The following is a 17,896-nucleotide window of genomic DNA, read 5'->3' as shown; positions in this document are numbered from 1 at the left end:
CCAGCTGAGTGGTAACTAGCTGCCTTTATCACAAAAATATATATTGTGCATTATCAAATAAAGTTTAAGGTCACTGCCCACGGAAGCACCAGCTCTTCATCATCATCACACACACTTACCCTACTCCCTGCTCCCACCTCCCCTGCTTTGCCCACTCCCCAAGGCAACCACTACCCTTGGTTTTGTGTTTCTCTTTTTTTCAATCCTCAATTTTTAAAATTGCATTAGATTACACATAACCTAAAATTTACCATCTTAACCATTTTTTAGTGTACATTTCAGTGGCATTAAATGTGTTCACCTTTTGTTACCACCATCACCACCATCCGTCCCCATAACTCTTTCATTTGTAAAACTGAAATTCTGTACCTATTAAATACTAACTCCCCCTTCCTCCCTCTCCCCAGCCCCTTAAAAACACCATTATACTTTCTGTCTGTATGATTTTGATTATTCTTGAGTACTTCATATAAAATGCAATCATACACTATTGGCCTTTTTGTGACTGACCAATTTCACTCAGTATAATGTCCTCAAGTTTCAGCCAACTGTAGCATATTGCAGAGTTTCTTTCCTTTTTAAGGCTAAGTAATATTCCATTGAATGGACGGAGCACATTTTGCTTACCCATTCTTCTGTTGAACATTCGGTTTTCTTTCATGTTTTGGCTATTATGAATAATATTGCTATGAACATGGGTATACACATATCTTTTTGAGGCCCTGATTTCATTTCTTTGTGGCATATATCCAGTAGTGAAATTGCTGGATCATTTGGTCATTCTATTTTTAATTTTTGGAGGCACCTCCATATTGTTTTCCACAGCAGCCATACCATTTTACATTCCCACAAGTGATGCACAGGGGCTCCAATTTCTCCACATCTTCGCCAACACTTGTTTTCTGTTCTTTTAATAGTAGCCTGATGTGTGTGAGGTAGAATCTTTGAGTTTTTAATCCTTAATTTTGTGCTTTTTAAGAAATTAATCACACTTATATATCCTTACATGAAATCTCTGTGGGTGTATCTTGTATGACTTTTGAGCTTTATAAATATGGTGTTTTGCTCTTTGCAGCTTTCTGGGACTTTTTTTTTTTTTTCTTCCTTCACTCAACATCATACTTTATTCATGACATCTGTCAGAGTGAAGGACCTCACTTCATAGAGCACAGCAGAAGCCAGCCTGTCTCTAGTCTGTAGGTGTGGAGTTCACTGTGGGACTCAGTGGATCAGAGCAAGATGGTTTATTTCTTGCAGTGCAGCAAGCAGCATGAGCCTCAGTTCCTACGGTGCATGGGTGACACCCCGGACCCCAAATGCTGAGGGACACAGGGCCAAGGGCTGAGCACCTTTTGTAGAAAGCAGCAAACACATCAGTTTCCCTCTGTTGGGGATCAGTTACACAGAAGTCATGCTGTGCAGCCTATGTGCTTAGCTCTGGAAACTGCTCGGTCTCAGAAGAAAGACAGGTCTGCAGCCTGGCACAGTCAGTAAGGATGTGCAGGGGTGCTCAGGGCCCCTGGTGGGCTGCCTCTTCTCAGTCATGCAGACGCCTGTGGTTTATCCATTCTACAGCTGTAGAACAGTCCCCCCATGTGAAGATACCTTGACACTGAGGCTGCTTCCAGCCTTGCCCACGTGTGAGAGTCTCCTGAGGGCAGAGTTGCTGAGTTATAGGTTACCCCTGTGGTTTGCCCACTTTTTCTTCTAATTTTAACTCTTTTGGCTGTTATTTGCAGCCCAAAGCACTCATCTAATTCACTTCCTGTGGGGGATCCCACTGCCCCTGCCCTGGCCACTCAAGTGTAGAAACAACTTCAGATCTTAGGTGGTGTAACACTGAGTTTTTACTGAGGAATGAAGCTGAGTGAGATTTCATTTCTTCTCCCTGGTGGGATGGGGGCTCAAAAGAGAAGTCAGCTTCAGCTGGAGAAAAATGGAGCTTCATTCTTTGCACAGCCAAAATGATGAAATGAGACTTTCACCTGCCACATCAAAAACACGAAACAAAACCCCCAGACAAATATCGGGGTGGGGGTTGAATCTGAGAGTGGGTCCCTGGCAGTTGTGTCCTAACTTGCTTGAACTAAGAGCAATAGCTACCCAGTATCCTGGGTTCGGATCTCGGCCCTGCCTCTTCCGAAATATTTCACCTCTCTGAGCCTGTTTTCCTTCTCTGTAAAATGGGAGCATGGTAGTTGTGAAGGAGTTGCACTCCTGGGTGGGAGGGATGTTCAACCAGCGGCTGCTCATAGCAGAGAGTTTTTTTTTTTTCCAATATGGGAACGCAAGGAGGCCACTGTGCTTCCAAGGCTATGTACTTTTTCTTTTTCTTTTTTTTTTTTAATGTCTGCTGTTAATAAAATATTTTTACAGAGACCAAAAAGTCAGAATAGTGCAAAACATCTCAACACCATGCATTCATGACCACTTCTCGTTGGTTTTAAACATTTGTTCCAAGTCACATATTTACAGAGAAATGGGGGCATCTGCAGATGCCAGACTGACGGGATGGAATTAAAACAAACAAACAAACAAACAGCATTTTGTTTTCACATTTGCAGTCACATGCTAAGAGAAGGTGTATGGAGGAAGAACCTCCCTGGACTGTGTGGCCAGATTTGGGGTCTCATGGGGCAGGGGCCAAAGGTGGGGTCTGAATCCCCTTGGCTGTGTGGCCAGGGAGGGATGGGGACCCTCCGCCCATGACCTGTGCCTCGAGAGTCACTATGGCTAGGCAGGGGTCGGGGGCAGGGGAATGGAGGGGAGTCTTACTTGACACCATCAACTTGATTTGTCTCTTTAAAAAAATAAAAGGCAAAGAAAAAAGCAATGTGTGTCAGCAAAAACGACTTTGGTCCTTGACAATTCTTAGGAAAAGATGTTCAGGTGACAGCAGGGGTCACGATGTGGACCAGCTCCCCCCAGCCAGGGGTGCTCCCCTCCCTGTCTACCTGAGCAGCAGAGGTGGGGTGACTCCTGGCTGTCTCCACTCTGCCCCGTGCCTCAGTGTCCCCATCTGCAAGGTGGACAGTGCAGGGAGTTCGGGCTGGAAAGGTCTCTGAGGTCTCAGCCGAGAGAGGTCCCAAGGATTTCTGGTTAGGTGTTTTTTTTGCATCTCTGATGGGGGCACGGTGAGGTTACAGGCTGTGTTGCCTAAGAGTCAGAGGGATTGGGGGACGCGGCTGGGCACCTCCTCATTTTAGGTAAATCCTTTGAGGATAGACTGATGGGAGCCAGACAGAACAGAGTGGGGTGTCCTTCTTCCTTCTAGATCCCCATTTTTGCTTTTTCTTCCGTGTCTCTGCATCTCTCCATCTCTGAGTCTCTCCATGTCAAAATTCTGGCTGTCTCCATCTGGGCGTGATTTTACCCTCTTAATTACCTTCCTTGTGTGTGTGTGTCTCTCCTTCCCTCTCTCCTCTTCTTTCTTTGCATCCTTACTCTGTCTCTGTCCCTCTCAAGAGAGGGATTGGCTCTGTCCAAGACGTTCTTCAGTGTTACCCTACCACATCCCACTATGGGCCTCTTTTGTCCTTTCCCTGATCCATGGAAATCTGGGGCAAGCTCCTGGCATGAAGTGAGGTCCAAATGCAACCCACAGACTTCACCTAGGCTCAGAACCCCAGGCACCCCAGGTGAAGTGGTGAAACCCAAATGTACCATCCAATGCTGAGTGGCCTTGGAGAAAGCCCTGCTCATCTCTGAGCCTAGTTGTTCCAATACAGGAACATATCGATTTCAACACCTCCAGTCCCCTCTCACCCTCTCATCACTCTGTGTCCTGTGGCTCAGCCACAGTCTGGCTTAAACACCTCCTCTGTGCCCAGATCTGTATGGGAGGGGAAGGTATGGACAGACACACATGTGGACACACACAGAGCCCACCACACCACCAATCCAAGACATAATTCAACTAGGCAAACCCTCCCTGCCATTCCCCTGTACTCAGCCTGTGCTGGATGAACTCAGGGCTCTTGAGAGGCTTCAGGCCTCCACGTGGGGGGAAACAGAGCCTTTCACAGACATTCCCAGCCCTATGGCATCAGAGACAGAGGCTAGGAAAGTCCTGAGGGGGATCAGAGGTTTGCTGCAGCAGGGAATATTTGTGATGAGTTTTGAGGAATGAGTAGGACTTCTTAGGGGGAAAGAAGAGGGAGGAAATTTCCAAAACAGTCCTAGCCTGGGAGTCAGAGAAAGTCATTTGACAAATATTCCGAGGTTTCTTCCATGTGCCTGGCCCAGTGCTGGGAACCCTACACACACACACACACACACACACACACACACACACACACACACACACACACACACACACACACACTGGTCTCTTTCTCTCTCCTTTCCTGACTGGAGCATTCTAGTGGAGGAAGAAGAGGTTGGGGTAGGGGACTGGGTCCAGGGAATGTCAAATCTTCATTCTTTTTTGGCAGGAAGTCAAGAGTTCTCAGGGTATCTTCCCCTGGGGTCCCATCAGAAAGGGCTGAGGGCAGAGGCTTTCCTTGGCAGCCAAAAGTGGGAGGGGGCACTGGGGGTCTTGGCCCAGGACCCCCATCCCTTTAAGGATTGGGGGAGGTCCCCTGAGGGGAGTTAGCAGCAATGGGGAGCTGTATCAGGTCATCTGATCTCAGCCCACCCTTCAATGGGGCACACAGGCCAAAGGAAGTAGGGAGAGGATGTGGCACTGGGACCCTCAGCATTGTCTCAAGTGGCTCTCTGGGCCTCAGTTTTGCCATCTGTCAAGTGGGTGGGTTGAACTCTATGATATGAGGACTGGGTATATTTGAGGAAAAGGGAAAGCAAACCCCCATAGGGAAGTGGGGGCAGTGCAAGTGCCCCAGAGCCGCCCCTTTGGCCCCCAGGGTTTGGGCGCCCGAGGGCGCATGTGCTTTTGAAATCCCATCCTACTCCCCCTCCCCGTTTCTTTTTTGCACAAACATCAGAAGGGGCTCCGGTTCACCCGGAGGCCCTCCAACCACCACCTTAGTCCCTCTAGCCCCGAGACCACCCCAGAGGGCGCTCCAGGAAGCCCTGCCCCTTGCTCAGGGCCCGCCCCTCGAGGGAGCTGAGAGATCCATACTTGGCAAATTGGTCTTGGGTCCCCGGGGTTGGGGACCCATCTTATGGCTTTTCCAGAGGGCAGGAGGCGGGGCCTCCCGGTACCACAGCCCTGGGATCTGGCCTCCTCTATAGGGGGCGGGTTTTCCTCCCATCCGAGCTTGAAAGGTCCCCCACCAGACACTGGGGGCGTGGCCTCAAGTAGGGGATGTGGCTCCTTCCTTCCTCGCGCCCTAGGGCGTGGCATCCTGAGGGGGGTGGGCGTTGCCATTCACATTTCTCCAGAGGGTGAAGCTAAGTCAAGGGTGCAGAGGCAGCCCGCCCTCTGCACAGAACCCGGAGAGTCGCCCTCTGGGAGGTCCCAGCATGCAGGCACCGCCCCGCCCCGCGCTCTCTGCGCAGGAGCAGGGCTGCCCGCCCTCCCGCGCACCCCGCGCTAGGGAGCAGGCGCGGCGCCTCCTTCCTCGGCTGAGCGCGTGTCAGACTTGAGCTTGACGAACTCCTTGGCCACTTCGTCATTGCTGCGCTGCGACAGGATGCGCAGCACGGTGAGGCCCGTGTCATCCATGTGGATGCGGCGGCCGAGCGGCAGCCAGCAGGCGGCGCTCCCGCGCTGAGCCAGCTCGCGCAGCTGCAGCACAGCCAGCCCCACCGTGCGGTCCTCGCGCGCGAAGCAGTAGTCCTTGACGCACACCTGCAGCTCGTAGCACTCGGGGCCCGCGTCGGCGCTCAGCGTGCTGCAGAAGGGCGGGGCGTGAGAACAGATCCCGCCCACTGGCCAGCCACAGCCCCTACCGGTGACCCGGCCTCCCTCCCGGGCCACGCCCACACCCGGGCGTCCTAAGCTGGGCCACGCCCACATTAAGGGATCCATCTATTCTCATAAGATTCCACAATAGGCCGGCCCTGTCCCTGCTCCAGCTGTCCAGACCTACAACCCCTCGCTAGGCCACACCCACATCAGCTGGCCACGCCACCCTAGTATTGTCCGTGCCACCTCTCCTCCCTCCCTTCTCCCTCTCCTTCCCAATGATTCCCCCGCCAGCCCATTCCCAGCCCCTAGCCAAACCACGTCCCCATCCCAAGTGACCCTTTCCCCAGACCACCCTGGATAGGCCATGCTCCCACCTCGTGATACTCGCACCCACGCCCTCGGCCGGCTGAGCTGCTGTCCCCACCACCCTGCCCCAGATATGGCACCCAGGAGCCCCCTTTACCAGGCTCCCACCTGAATCCAACTTCTCCCCTTGAACTGTCCCCTCCCTCAAGCTCTCTAGCCCACCCCTTTTCCACCCAAGATGCGCTCTCTTCACAACCCTGCCCTAAAATCTCAGCACGAGTCCCCTTCTCCCAGGCTGCGTCCCTAGGGGCACTGGGGCCAGCCTTGCTGCTGGCTAGTCAAGAGCTCACTCCTGTCAGGCCACGCCCACACGGATCCCTTCCCAGGCTGCACTCCTAGCCCTCAAGTACTCTAGCCCACCCCAGGAGACATCTGCCCCCTACTAGGCGGTGCTCTTGCTCCCAAGTTTTGCATCAGGTGACCTACCGCTCCAAAGTCCTCTGACCAAGAGCCCTCCCCTGACAGAACTGATGTCACTCCTGCACTAAGGTGCCTCCCTTCCCAGCACCCCCCACCTAGGATGTGATCCCCTCCTGTTCCTGTCCCCAGGTGCCACTGGCCCATGAGGATCCCTCCTGCTTAGTGGGCCCTGAGGTTCATAAAGCAGATGTCCCCTCGCCATGCTCCCCAAAGTGTCCCAGACTCACAACTGGAAGCTCTCATTGTACTTAGGGGCCCAGCTGTTGTTCTTGGATTTGGTCGCAAACTTGCGTTTCTTGTCGCTGAGCTGGGGTCCAATGATGTTGACCTCGATGAACGGCCGGAAAATACCAGAAGTCTGCCACTTGAGGTCATTGGCAGCCACCACTGTTGGGGAAAGTATAGGATAAGACCAGTTACCAACCCCCAGTATGCAGCGGTGGTTTTCACAACCTTCAAGAAAGACTACATTTCCCTGCATGCCTCTGTAGCTAAGTGTGGCCATATGACTAAGTTCCAGCCAATAAGATGTAAGAGGAAGCACAACTTTCAGGTTGTGGCTTGAAAAGTAGGGAGAATGCCTTAAACTTTCTCCTTCCCTAGCTGCAGGCTGGGATGCTGATGAGGGCTGAGTTCTTTGGGACCCTATAGAAGAAGAAAACACATTAGGGATAAGAGTACAACAAAAGATGACAGGGGCCTGGATCCCTAACACTGTGCCAAAGCCTCCACATCAGCTCTGAGCTGATTGTCCTTGAAGTTAACTCAGAGAAAAATTCATTAATCTATCATGTTTAAGCTACTGTTATTTTAGGCTTTGGCTAAAACAGCCCAATCTGTATTTTAATTAACAAAATAAAAGCCAACAAAAGGAAAACAGAGCTGAGAGATAGAGGAAGTGGAATTGAGTCCTGTAACACTGCACCCCTTGAGCCCACCATGGCTGAAGGCGGTTACTTCTGGAATTTATGGTTTTATGAAAACTTTTTTTTTTTAATGAAAAAAACTTTTTCTTCCTTAAACTAGTTTGAGTTTGGTTTCTGTCTTAAAACCTAGTGCATCCTGGCTGAGGCATTCTCCCTCCCACCTCAGGCTACTCACCTTTCACTGTGACCTTGTGTTCCCCAGTTCCTGGATGAGTGAAGAGCTCAACGTGGACAGAGACTTCACCCACAGGGTCTTCCACACCCGAGCCTGGGCGAGTTAGGGGAGGATGCTTGGCATGAGCTCCATTCTTTCCCACCCACCAGGAAGGACCTGGACTGCCTCCCACCTGAACTGCCTCCCTACCTGTGCTGGCGGCATCAGGTCATCAGCCCTGACAGGGTGGCACTGAGAGGTGGCTTGGATGATGGGTGCTCTTGGGGAGGCCAAGAATCCTGAGTTCTAGCCTTTCACTGCCTTGTTGTGTGATCTCAGACAGATCTCTTAACTTTTCTGGGCCTAATGTCCTTTTTCTCATTCCATGCTATCAAATTCAGCCTTCATCTTCCACATCATCTTGGTGGAATCTGACACCCTGGCTTTCTGTGCCTCAGGTTCTCCTCTTGGCTGCAACAAGGCCACACTCTCCAGGTTCTCATCCTACAGATTAGTCACACCCTCTTTTGTCCTTTCCTCCTCCTCTGTTGATCTTCAAACTGTTGGGGCATCCTGCACCTTAGTCCTCAGCCCCTTCTTTGTTATCATTTCCTAAGAACTGGTACAGTGGAGAATCCTGCCAGGTCTCCCTTCAAAACATATCCAGAATCTAACCCACCTCCTTGGCCTCCATCCTGGTCCAGCCCCTGTCAACCTTCAGGTAAGTCTAAGTGAAACATGGCTGCCCAATCAGAGTACTCCCTGGCCATGGCTACAGTGATTGGCTCAGGGGTGGTCATGTGACCCAACCTGGGCCAATAGGAGTTGGCCCTGGGACTTTCGCTATAACTCTTAGGAAAGAGTCTCTCTCTGGTGCTAGGCTGGGAAAGCTGACTCTGTCCAATAAGAGGAGGGTCCACCCCACTGATGTCTCAACACAGACCAACAACTGATGGCGTTGTTGGAGACTCTGGATCCAGCTATTGCTGATACTGATTCAATCCCTAATCTTTCAGTTACAGGCTCACAATTTCTCTAGTCGGCCTGAGTCTGGGTAAGGTACGCTTCAGTTTCTGGCCACAAGCATCCTGACTGATTCTGGGGATCATTGAAGGAGTAGTTTAAAAACTTCTGTCCCCACCCTTCCCTCTGTGACTCTGGGAAGGGCATCCTGTGGGGCCTGGGGACCTGTGACCGCCAGCACCCCCAGCAGGCCACTCCCCTGCCCCGAAGAAAGCTCCCCACTCCTGGAGCACCCCATGCATGGGGGGAGGAACAGGGGGAAAGTTAGGAGTGGGGGTGGGGAAGGAGAACGGGCCAGTCCAAGGTTGATCAGGTTACCTGGTTTTGGGCAGGAAGTGACTGAGTCTCCGGGGGCAGAGGGGCCTGAAGACCCCCATCACCCCAGTACTGGGGCGTGCATCCCCTCATCTTCGCTGCCCACCCCAGGGCATCGAAGTCTCCCACCCCCTTGTCATCTTAGGCTTCCACCCCCCTTCCCCCAACCAGTCACATGCTCAGCCTCACCTCCCCCCCACCCCAGGCTGATGCTTCACAGCAAGCTCAATCCGGGCCAGACTGAGGGGTGCCAAGGGAGAGTCGGACAGTGGTGGGTGGGGTGAGGGGTCAGATCATGGCCAAAGCTAGTAAGAAGCAGGAGGGGGGCAGTGCTGGGCGCCCCCATCCCGTGGCTTGCTGGCTCCAAGGGAAAGGGGCTTTCCTGGACCTCTCTGTGCTTGCCCCAACCCCACCCCCCATTCCCAAGTCCTGGCCCCCCCTGCAAGGGAAGTTTCCTTGGGCAAGAGGATTAATCTCCTTTGAGACTCAGCTTCCTCATCTATGGAATGATGGACCAGCCTGTGGGGCAACCAGGAGGAATGTTTTCAGGAATCCCAGAGAAGTGCTTGGCACAAGGGCTGGCTTAGAGTTGGAGCCTGAAAAAAGTTGGTTTTCTACACTTGGAAAAGTGACGTCAATAATAAAAATTAAAAACAACAACAAGAAAAACAACAACAGTTGCTGCCAGCTAGTATACATCAGAAACTGCTCTAAATTTAATCCATCTAATCCTAAAAAAAAATCCTATGAATTAGGGTCCTTGACTGTTCCCATTTTACAGATGAGAAAACTGAGGCTCAGGGAGGCAGACCCTTGCTGGAGGCGCCCAGCCACGGAATAGGGGCGCTGGGATCTGAGCCCGCTCTTAACCCGGCAGGCATCTGTCTGGGGAGCCCGGGATCTGATTTAAGAGAAGCACTTAGGGAGAAACGAATTCCGACTCGAATCGTTTCTTCTTCCCCATGCGGAACCAGCAAGCCGTCCTTCCCCCTTGTCTGCCTAGGCCCCCTGCAGCCAGTCGGGCCTGGGCGGGGCCCCGCAGGCCCGGGGCGCAGAAGGACGGGCCTTTTACTAGCCGGGCCGGGAGGGGCGCAGGCACCGGGCACCGGGCGCGGGGCGCGGGCGGGCGGCGGCGGAAGCACGTACCCTTCTCAGGATAAATGTCTTCACTAAGGGTAAACCTAGTCCCTTTTCCACCATGGACTAATCACAAGGGGGAGGTGGAGAAAGGAGGGAGGGGAAGGGTGGTGGGGGGAGAGACGAGCGAGCGAAAGGCGAGGATGGAGGGCGAGTGTGCGTGGCAGGGAGCAGGGTAGGCGCGGAGACGGGGCGGCGAGTGAGAGGGAGGAGAAAGAAGAGAGAGAGAAACGTCAGCTGCAGACGGACAGACAGACAGTCTCCCGCTCCGGGGGGGACACCAGGGACACTAAAAGCAGCAGCGTGGGCTGGGCACGAAGCTGAACGCGGAGGCCCGACGCCCAGGGAGGGCCCTAGGCCCTGGGCTGACTGGGGGGCGGGGGAAGGGGGGCCGCTGGTGGCCGCAAGGTTTTCTCCCCTCACCCCTGCCTCCTCTTCCAATGCCGGAACTAAGCCTGGGTCAACAGCCAAACTTCTCTCCCTTGTCTGCACTCTTAGGGCCAGTTTTGAAAATGGGGGTCCCCAGGGAGGGGAACTAGGACCCTCGAGTCCTGCCCCCCAGCCCCAGCTGCTGTGTGTGAACTCAGAGAGCGACAGGAGACAGAGATAAGAGAAGAGAGAAAGAGAGAATTTGAGAAATGGGAACTCAACTCCCTCTCCGTCCGCCCCCTCCAGGTCAGGGTTCCTCCCATCCCCGGGGCTGTCATTCCTTAGCCCCTGACAGTGCAGAGGGACCTTCAACCCCAAGGACCCCAGGGACCTTCAACCTTTCCTCCAGAGGTCCCTCCCCTGGATCTGCCAATCATTCTTTGACTGCATGACGTCACAGGCCCCCGCCCACACCAGAGCTGTCAATCACTCCTTAATCACAACCGCCACAGGTCTTGCTCCCGAGCTGTCAACCGCTCCCAGGAACCACAGCATCGAGGTCCCGCCCCTAGGAGCTGTCGATCACTCCCTGGTCCTTGCAGTCAGAGGTCCCGCCCCACAGCTTTTGATCACATCCTGACTCCATGACGCCATGGATTTTCCCAGATGTCAACCCCTCCTGGCCCAATGACGTCATAGATCCCGTCCCAAGAGCTGTAGATCACTCATCGGCCCTTTGATATCATGGAGTTCACGTGCGCCCACGAGCTGTCAGTTCTGCCCTGGACCCGCGACCGGAGAAAGTCAAAGACTGTGGCACCGGCTTGGGGCTGGGCTGCCCCTGTGGGCGAGGATTGTCATCCAGGCTAACCAGTGGCTCCTTACCCTGGGCCGACTGAGTCTGTACGAATGTCTTGATGAGCAGGTCAGTGGCCTGCGTGTAGAGGGACAGGGCGTAGCGCAGGGACTGCAGGTCTGGACTCTTCTCCAGGAAGGTTTTCTTGAGGCCCACGCCACCCGCATGGAAGTATTGCTGTGAGGAATAGGGTTGGGGAGAGGTAAGGTTGTTGCACATCCGGCTGGACAGCTACAACACTGCCCTCCCCCACTCCACTGCCCTCTTCTGTGATGTGCTGGATGACAGGGGGGTCTTCAGAACACTCAGGTCCTGCTAGTCCCCCCACCCTCAGTCCTTATTTTGCCATGGCTGGCTCCCTGTCTTTCTCTGATCAAGGTTTCAAGTTTTCCTTAATGTCCCCTCCTTAATATGTTGCCAACCCTATTTTGCTGTATTTCTCCATCTCAGCAAAACATTTCCTTCAGGGTAGTTTTAACACTTTTTATATCATGGAGACCACAGCCCGTTTATGTTTCCCTGTTCTTGCATGGGCTGGTTGACTACCTAGAATGCTCTGTTTGCTTTGCCTTGTGAATTTCCATACATTCCTTAAATGCCACCTCCCACAAGCTTTCTTCCAGAAAACCCTTTCTGCCCAGTCCCTGAGCTCTCCCATCCTTCCCTCCACCCTATCCTGACCCCACAGGGCTAGAGATGTCTGCCTCCAGCTGACATCCAGCCTGGGGTTCCTCAGGAGGCTACAATCAGCTAGCCTGAAACTGACATAGAAGGGTCATCAGGGAGTGTTTATGAACTGAATGAATTAAGCTGGGCTGGAGCTTAGGTTCACTTCATACCAGCCACACCCTCTGCCTGTCCCACCTGGGATGGACAGGGATGGGGCCTCTTACCTTGATAGTGTCCAGCGCCAGCTCAACAACTGCACACTGCTTCGGAGTCAAGCTCTTGGCTTCTTCTCGTACCATGTGGTCCTGGATGGATGGAAAGAGGGGCCAGGTGGGCACAGCAAACTCCGCCTTGGGGATCTGCCTTTCTAGGGGTCTCACCCTTGCTAAATCCAGTGAGTTAGGATAGTGAGTCTGTCTTTTCATCTTTGTGTCCTAACATATGACTGGCAGGTGCTCAATGAATATTTGTTGAATAAATTATTTGTACTCTTGATCAAGCTGTCTCTGAAGCTGAACCTTGCACATCTTTCCAATATACTGGAATGAATAAATTATACTTAAACCTGTCTGAGTAGGTTTCTGTCCTTTGAGCATGCAAAGTGTGTCACTATTCTGGGGCCTCTTCCTTAGGAGCCCCCACCCCCACCCCAATCTCCTGCCCCCACCCCTGGCCTCACCTTGAGTTTAGACAGCTGACCCAGCTCCTTGGCTGCATTGAAGATCATCTGGGTTCCCTGCAGGTGACAACAGACATAACCTGGGTAAGAGTGGGGGTACTCCTGCCCAGTGACCAAGCTCCCACTGACACCCCAGCCCCAGACGCCATCTTAGTTCTTGTCCAAAGGCTCTGGGTAGGGCAATGGTTGTGTCCTGGGGACAGCAGCCTGGAGCCCTCCAGGAAGTGCTGACATTTTCCCCAGAAATCCCAGTCCTGTGGGGTGCTACCCATCCTCCCACCTCCACCACGACCCCAGGTTGTGGGACAGAGAAGAAAACAAACAGGGAGCAGGCTGGGAGGGGCAGTGGGTGAGGAGAGCCCAAGATGGTGTTTGTGGATATGGGCGGGGCTTGCCAGTCCCCAGTCTAGAAGCCCTGAGAAAACTGTGGGATGGGCTCTGGTGAAACCCACCAGCCACCGCAGGCGCAGTCCCTCTGTGGGAGTAATCTGCGGAGGGGGGCTTTTCATCTGATCTTTTAAAGGAAGAATCCTCCCCCTCAACACATACCTCAGTACCCATCCTCTACTCCTCCCCCAAAAAGACATCAGCTAGATGCCATCCGGGTTATGGCTTTGATGAACCAGATGGGCCTAGGTTCAAATCCCAGCTCTGCTGTGTGGCCCTGGGCAAGTCATTTAACCTCTCTGAGCCTCAGTATTCCCATTTTGAGATGGGAAATCTTATCCAATTTATGGCTTAGCTGGGACTAATCATGTCTTTGTTCAATATTGGTAGTTATTATCACTTGGTTTTAAGGTCATGGGCAGTGCTGGGGGAGATGGGGTTCTGGTCTGGAAGCCACATGTCCTGCCTCCTCCATCACTATGCTGGGTAACCTGAGGCATGTTCCCGGCCCTTTCTTGGTCTCAGTTTCCTCTCCTGGCTAGCAGGAGCACCCACACTAGCTTAGGGGATGGGGGTGGGGGTAGCTATCAGTGAGGTTATGTGTCCTGAATGACTGGGTCCTGGGGTGGTCTGGGGTCCTGGGCAGGGCTAGGTGGGGTGTGAGGGGGCATTTACTGCCCTGTTGATGGTTTTCCAGTAGGATCTAGTCACCCTGCCACTACTATTATTATTATTATTATCTTCTTGGTTGTTGCTATTCTTATTCCTTGCTGTAATTTCCCGAGGCTGTCATGAGGCACAGGTACTCAGGAGCCCAACTGTTTGGGCCTTGGTGTCCCCTGCCATACCCACCTCCCCACCTGCCACCCCCCCCCACCACTCACGAGCAAGCCAGACAGACAGAGGAAGAATAGACCGACAGACAGGGTCACAGTACACCCCCCGGACGGCACGGATCACAGAGGTGGAAAGAGGCAGGGGGTGGGGTGCGGGGGTAGTGGGGTGGGGGATAGGAGCCAGACAGACAGTGAGAGGCCGGTCTTACATCTGAGTGGCTTGGCAGTTTCACCCTGCCCTGTGGAGAGAATCAGGCGGAGGTCAGAGTTTGGGTGGCTGCTAAGAAGAGACGCAGTGGGACTTCCCTGCCCCCTCAAAGCACAGCCCATGAGCTCCCTCCCAAGTTCTGAGTCTAATGGTGGGTCCCCTTCCCAGGTAGGCACCTTCCCTTGCCCCCTGGTGGGGGGTTGGGACCAGACTCTGGACTGCCAGGAGGCTACCATCAGCTCATCACCTGGGGACAAGTGCCCAATCCCACAGTCAGCCTGCCCAGAGATGGGGTGCCTTGGGGTGGGGAAAGAAGAGAGAAGGCTTGGGGTCTCTCCTCCCCCAGCTCCCAAGATCTTACCCCAGCAGGTCTGACCCTAAAAGAAACATACTCACAGGTATCACGAGTTCATTCAACATACAGACACACATCCAGGCACATCCATGAGTACACAGAAAGTTTATGCACACATGCCCAGATCAACATACAAAGACATGCATGCAGAACTCACGAGCTAAAATACACTACTGAACACTTGCACACATGTGCACAGTCACACACACACAAATCCACACATTCTCTGCCCCCAACAGGGATGCACGTATGTATAAATGGTGACTGACATATAGAATGTGCCCCTCAAAGGGCTGGATGAGTGAGTTGGGAAGCCTTACAACCCACGGTCATGAAATGGAGACCCCACTTGTGTGCACATAGGGATGATAGCTCCTGTGCAAGTGCACAGCCAGGGCAACTGTTCATGTGTTGCCACAGCTCACATCTCCTTATGACAAACACCCATTAGAACAACAACAAAAAAATCTACATAAAAAAACAAAATATGTCTCAGTCCCAGGGCAGTTTTCCAGTGTCTGGGCCTTTCTCGAAGCCATGGAATTTCAGCCAAGCCCAGGACTGGGGTAAGAACTTTAGGTGTAGTTGTGAGAGGATAGGAGATTGTTGTGCACAAACTCACACACACTCCAAGCCCTGTCCCTAGGAAATCACTTTGTCTCTGACCGGCATTGTGGAACTTGATTAGGACACCTGCCTCCTCCTACCCATGACCCCCAGCTGAACTTTCTGCCCATGTAAATAGACACACACACACACACACACACACAAACGCCCAGACATCAGAGCTCAGGACCTCAGCAGAAACGAGGCCCTCATTACCTTTTCTAATCCCTTGCCATGTTTTCTCAAGAGGGTGCCCTGCAGAGACAACGTCACAGGGTGATCAACCTAGCAAGCTGTATGGGGTAGGAACCCAAGGTGATAACACAGGTACTCGTGGGGATAGGAAGCAAAGGGCAGCTGCACTGTACAGGGGGCTGGTGACTGGGCTGCGGGGGGGATTGTATGTGTGCCTTCATGACTGACTCTTAAAAGGCAAGAGAGAGTTAGAGAGACAGGAAAGAGAAAGAGACAGAGAGAAGGAGAAATAGAAAGACAGAGCCAGAGAGAGAGGAGAGAAGTCACTGCCAAGACATTACCCATTTACATTTACTGTATATATGAGGTTCTTGGTTCTTGAGTCAATAGGAAAGCAAATGGGCCTCATATTCAGAGAGACCTGAATTTGAATCCTGACTCTGACATATATTTACTATCTGGCTTTGAGTGACTCCTCCTCTCTGAGTCTCAGCATTCCTCATCCGCAAAGTGGGAATAATAATAGCTGTTTTGCTCAAAGCATGGTCATGAAGCTGAGCTGAAACAACAGCTATGAGGTCTGTACTACAGGAAACCCTCAATAAATGTAAATTCTCCTAGCTCTCTGCCCACAAATGCATTGTCTGTGGTTGAGTACGTTGCCACCACGTGGTTACAGCCAAAGACCCAGACTGCAGCCAACAAGAAGTCAGATGAGCACTAGGAAATTTTGACAAGGTGAAATCTTGTCACAGCCTCGTCTGGCCCACAAAAGAAGATTCTAAAGTGGTTTTAACTGATCTCTGCCTTTGTAGGTGTCTACACACCACCACCACCATTACCATATTACCTCTAATTTAGTGAGCACTGCCTCAGTCAGTCACTGAGTTGAGCACTTTAATGCACCATCCTATTTGGTTCTCACAACAACCATCAGAGAGCTGCTACAATTAACCTCTTTTTCCAGACAAGGAAATGGAGGTTGGGAGGTAAAGTGACTTCCCAAGGTCACAGAGAGAGAATGGCTGGGCTGAGATTTGACGCCAAGTCTGCATGACACCAGTCACAACATCATCCCCGACCTGGGTGCCTGGGTGTGTGTCTGGGATTCTTGTGTGTTTGTATGTGTGGTGGGAGTAGAATGGGCAGGGGTGGTGGTGGGGTGTCTGCGTTGATCAGCTGAGTAGGGACCCAGGTAATGAGGGCCTTTATTTTGGTTGGCTGCTAACAGTTCAGAGCCCAAAGGAGAGGTCAGAGTAGCTCCATGACTTTGAACTGTCTTGAAGCTCTGGGGAGAGACCCAGACATCCTGGAGCAGGAGAGTAAGGGTGATTCTAACTAAAAGACGTGTGCAGATGTGAAGGTGCTGACCAGGGTTTGGGGAGGCGGAGGCCTTTCCTCAGTACTTACAATGGGATGGGGTGGGTGGGCGTGGTCTCCCTCCCTCCCAGCCCCGCCCCCTCCCCATGCTCCGCCCCAGACAGACACAGGCACATCTAGGCGGGAGGTGGGACGGTGGGTAGGGGGGCCAGTAGGTGAGGACGGGGCTCTGGGTGGGGGGTTGGGTGCAGCCACGTGGTGGGCTGAGTCCAGACACAGAACGGACGGACAGACAGACGGACAGAGGGACCTCTACTTACGATCATCTGTCAGCCGTGATGGGGGCGGGACGGTAGGGGAAGGGGGGAATAAGTAACCATGAGTCTCCCAGGAAGGCCAGGGGGCGGGCAGAGACGGCACCGAGGGGCGGATCCCGCGCCCCAGACCAGCCCAGCCCTGAGGAGGTGGGCAGGCAGCGAGAGGTCTGGAACCTCCCCCACCATGGTTGCCCCTAGGCAGCCCCCACTCACCCTCCAAAGCCTCCCCAGTCCACCCAGGAACGTCCTCCCACTCTGTGCTAGGCCATCAGTCCCGTGCCACTGCTGTCCTCAGGCCTCCAGGGGGACCACACCAGCCAACTCCTCCCAAGATATCCCCAACCCACACCTGGCAGCCTGATCTCTGGGGATCACTGTCTCCGTGCTCTTCCCAGAGGGTCCCAGAGGCACAGTCCTGGTTTCTGGATGACCATGGACCTCTGCTTGACCTCTATGACCTTGAACACTCTACATGACCTCTGTTTGACCTTCTGAAGCCCTCTGTTCTATTGGTCTCTGATCTCTGAATCCAGGTATCTCCTCTTCTTATCTCTTGATTGACCTCCAAAGCCGCCTGATGAACCCAATGACCCCATAACCTCTGTGACCCATGGATGGTCTTGATCCCCAAGCAGACCTCTGTTTTCTAGGTGATCTCTAACCTTTGAATAACCTCTTGGCCCATATGCCCCCTAGACATCTTTTTACTCAATCTGACCTCTTTGACCTTTAAATAACTGACCCATGAATGACCTCTTTAACCCTTTGATGACTCTTGACCCATATGTGAACTCTCTGATTTTTCAATGGCCCCACTGACCTCTGGTGGCTTCTAGAACCTTCAGATGGCCCTTGTACCTGGATGACCTCTAAGCCCCAAGAGCCTTTGACACCAAGTTGTCTGGGCTCCCGCAGAGGGGGTGGCCCAGGTGTTCCCTCTGGCCCC

General features: G+C 53.0%; 1 protein-coding gene across 4 annotated transcripts in view; it reads right to left on the bottom strand.

Moving 5' to 3' along the window:
• Positions 1–2,365: 2,365 nt before the first annotated feature.
• The window catches only part of UNC13A (unc-13 homolog A), a 62,056-nt gene continuing 46,525 nt past the window's right edge, over positions 2,366–17,896 (bottom strand). For 2 of the 4 annotated variants that reach the window (XM_074350456.1, XM_074350457.1), the window contains exons 35-42: positions 15,335–15,373; positions 14,159–14,188; positions 12,727–12,783; positions 12,272–12,352; positions 11,408–11,555; positions 7,700–7,792; positions 6,826–6,985; positions 2,366–5,795 (exon numbers count right to left, since the gene is read on the bottom strand). In XM_074350456.1, the coding sequence (XP_074206557.1) occupies positions 5,495–5,795; positions 6,826–6,985; positions 7,700–7,792; positions 11,408–11,555; positions 12,272–12,352; positions 12,727–12,783; positions 14,159–14,188; positions 15,335–15,373 (909 nt within the window). In that variant the 3' untranslated portion in view covers positions 2,366–5,494. Of the gene's footprint in view, positions 5,796–6,825; positions 6,986–7,699; positions 7,793–11,407; positions 11,556–12,271; positions 12,353–12,726; positions 12,784–14,158; positions 14,189–15,334; positions 15,374–16,953; positions 16,960–17,896 lie in introns of all 4 variants that reach the window. The other 2 variants (XM_010972129.3, XM_074350459.1) reach the window with 2 other exon arrangements.

The sequence above is a fragment of the Camelus bactrianus genome, chromosome 22 (assembly GCF_048773025.1).
Source record: "Camelus bactrianus isolate YW-2024 breed Bactrian camel chromosome 22, ASM4877302v1, whole genome shotgun sequence".
Classification (NCBI taxonomy): Eukaryota; Metazoa; Chordata; class Mammalia; order Artiodactyla; family Camelidae; genus Camelus; species Camelus bactrianus.
The sequence above is the reverse complement of the archived record's forward strand: the minus strand, read 5'-3'. Positions and strand labels throughout refer to the sequence as shown.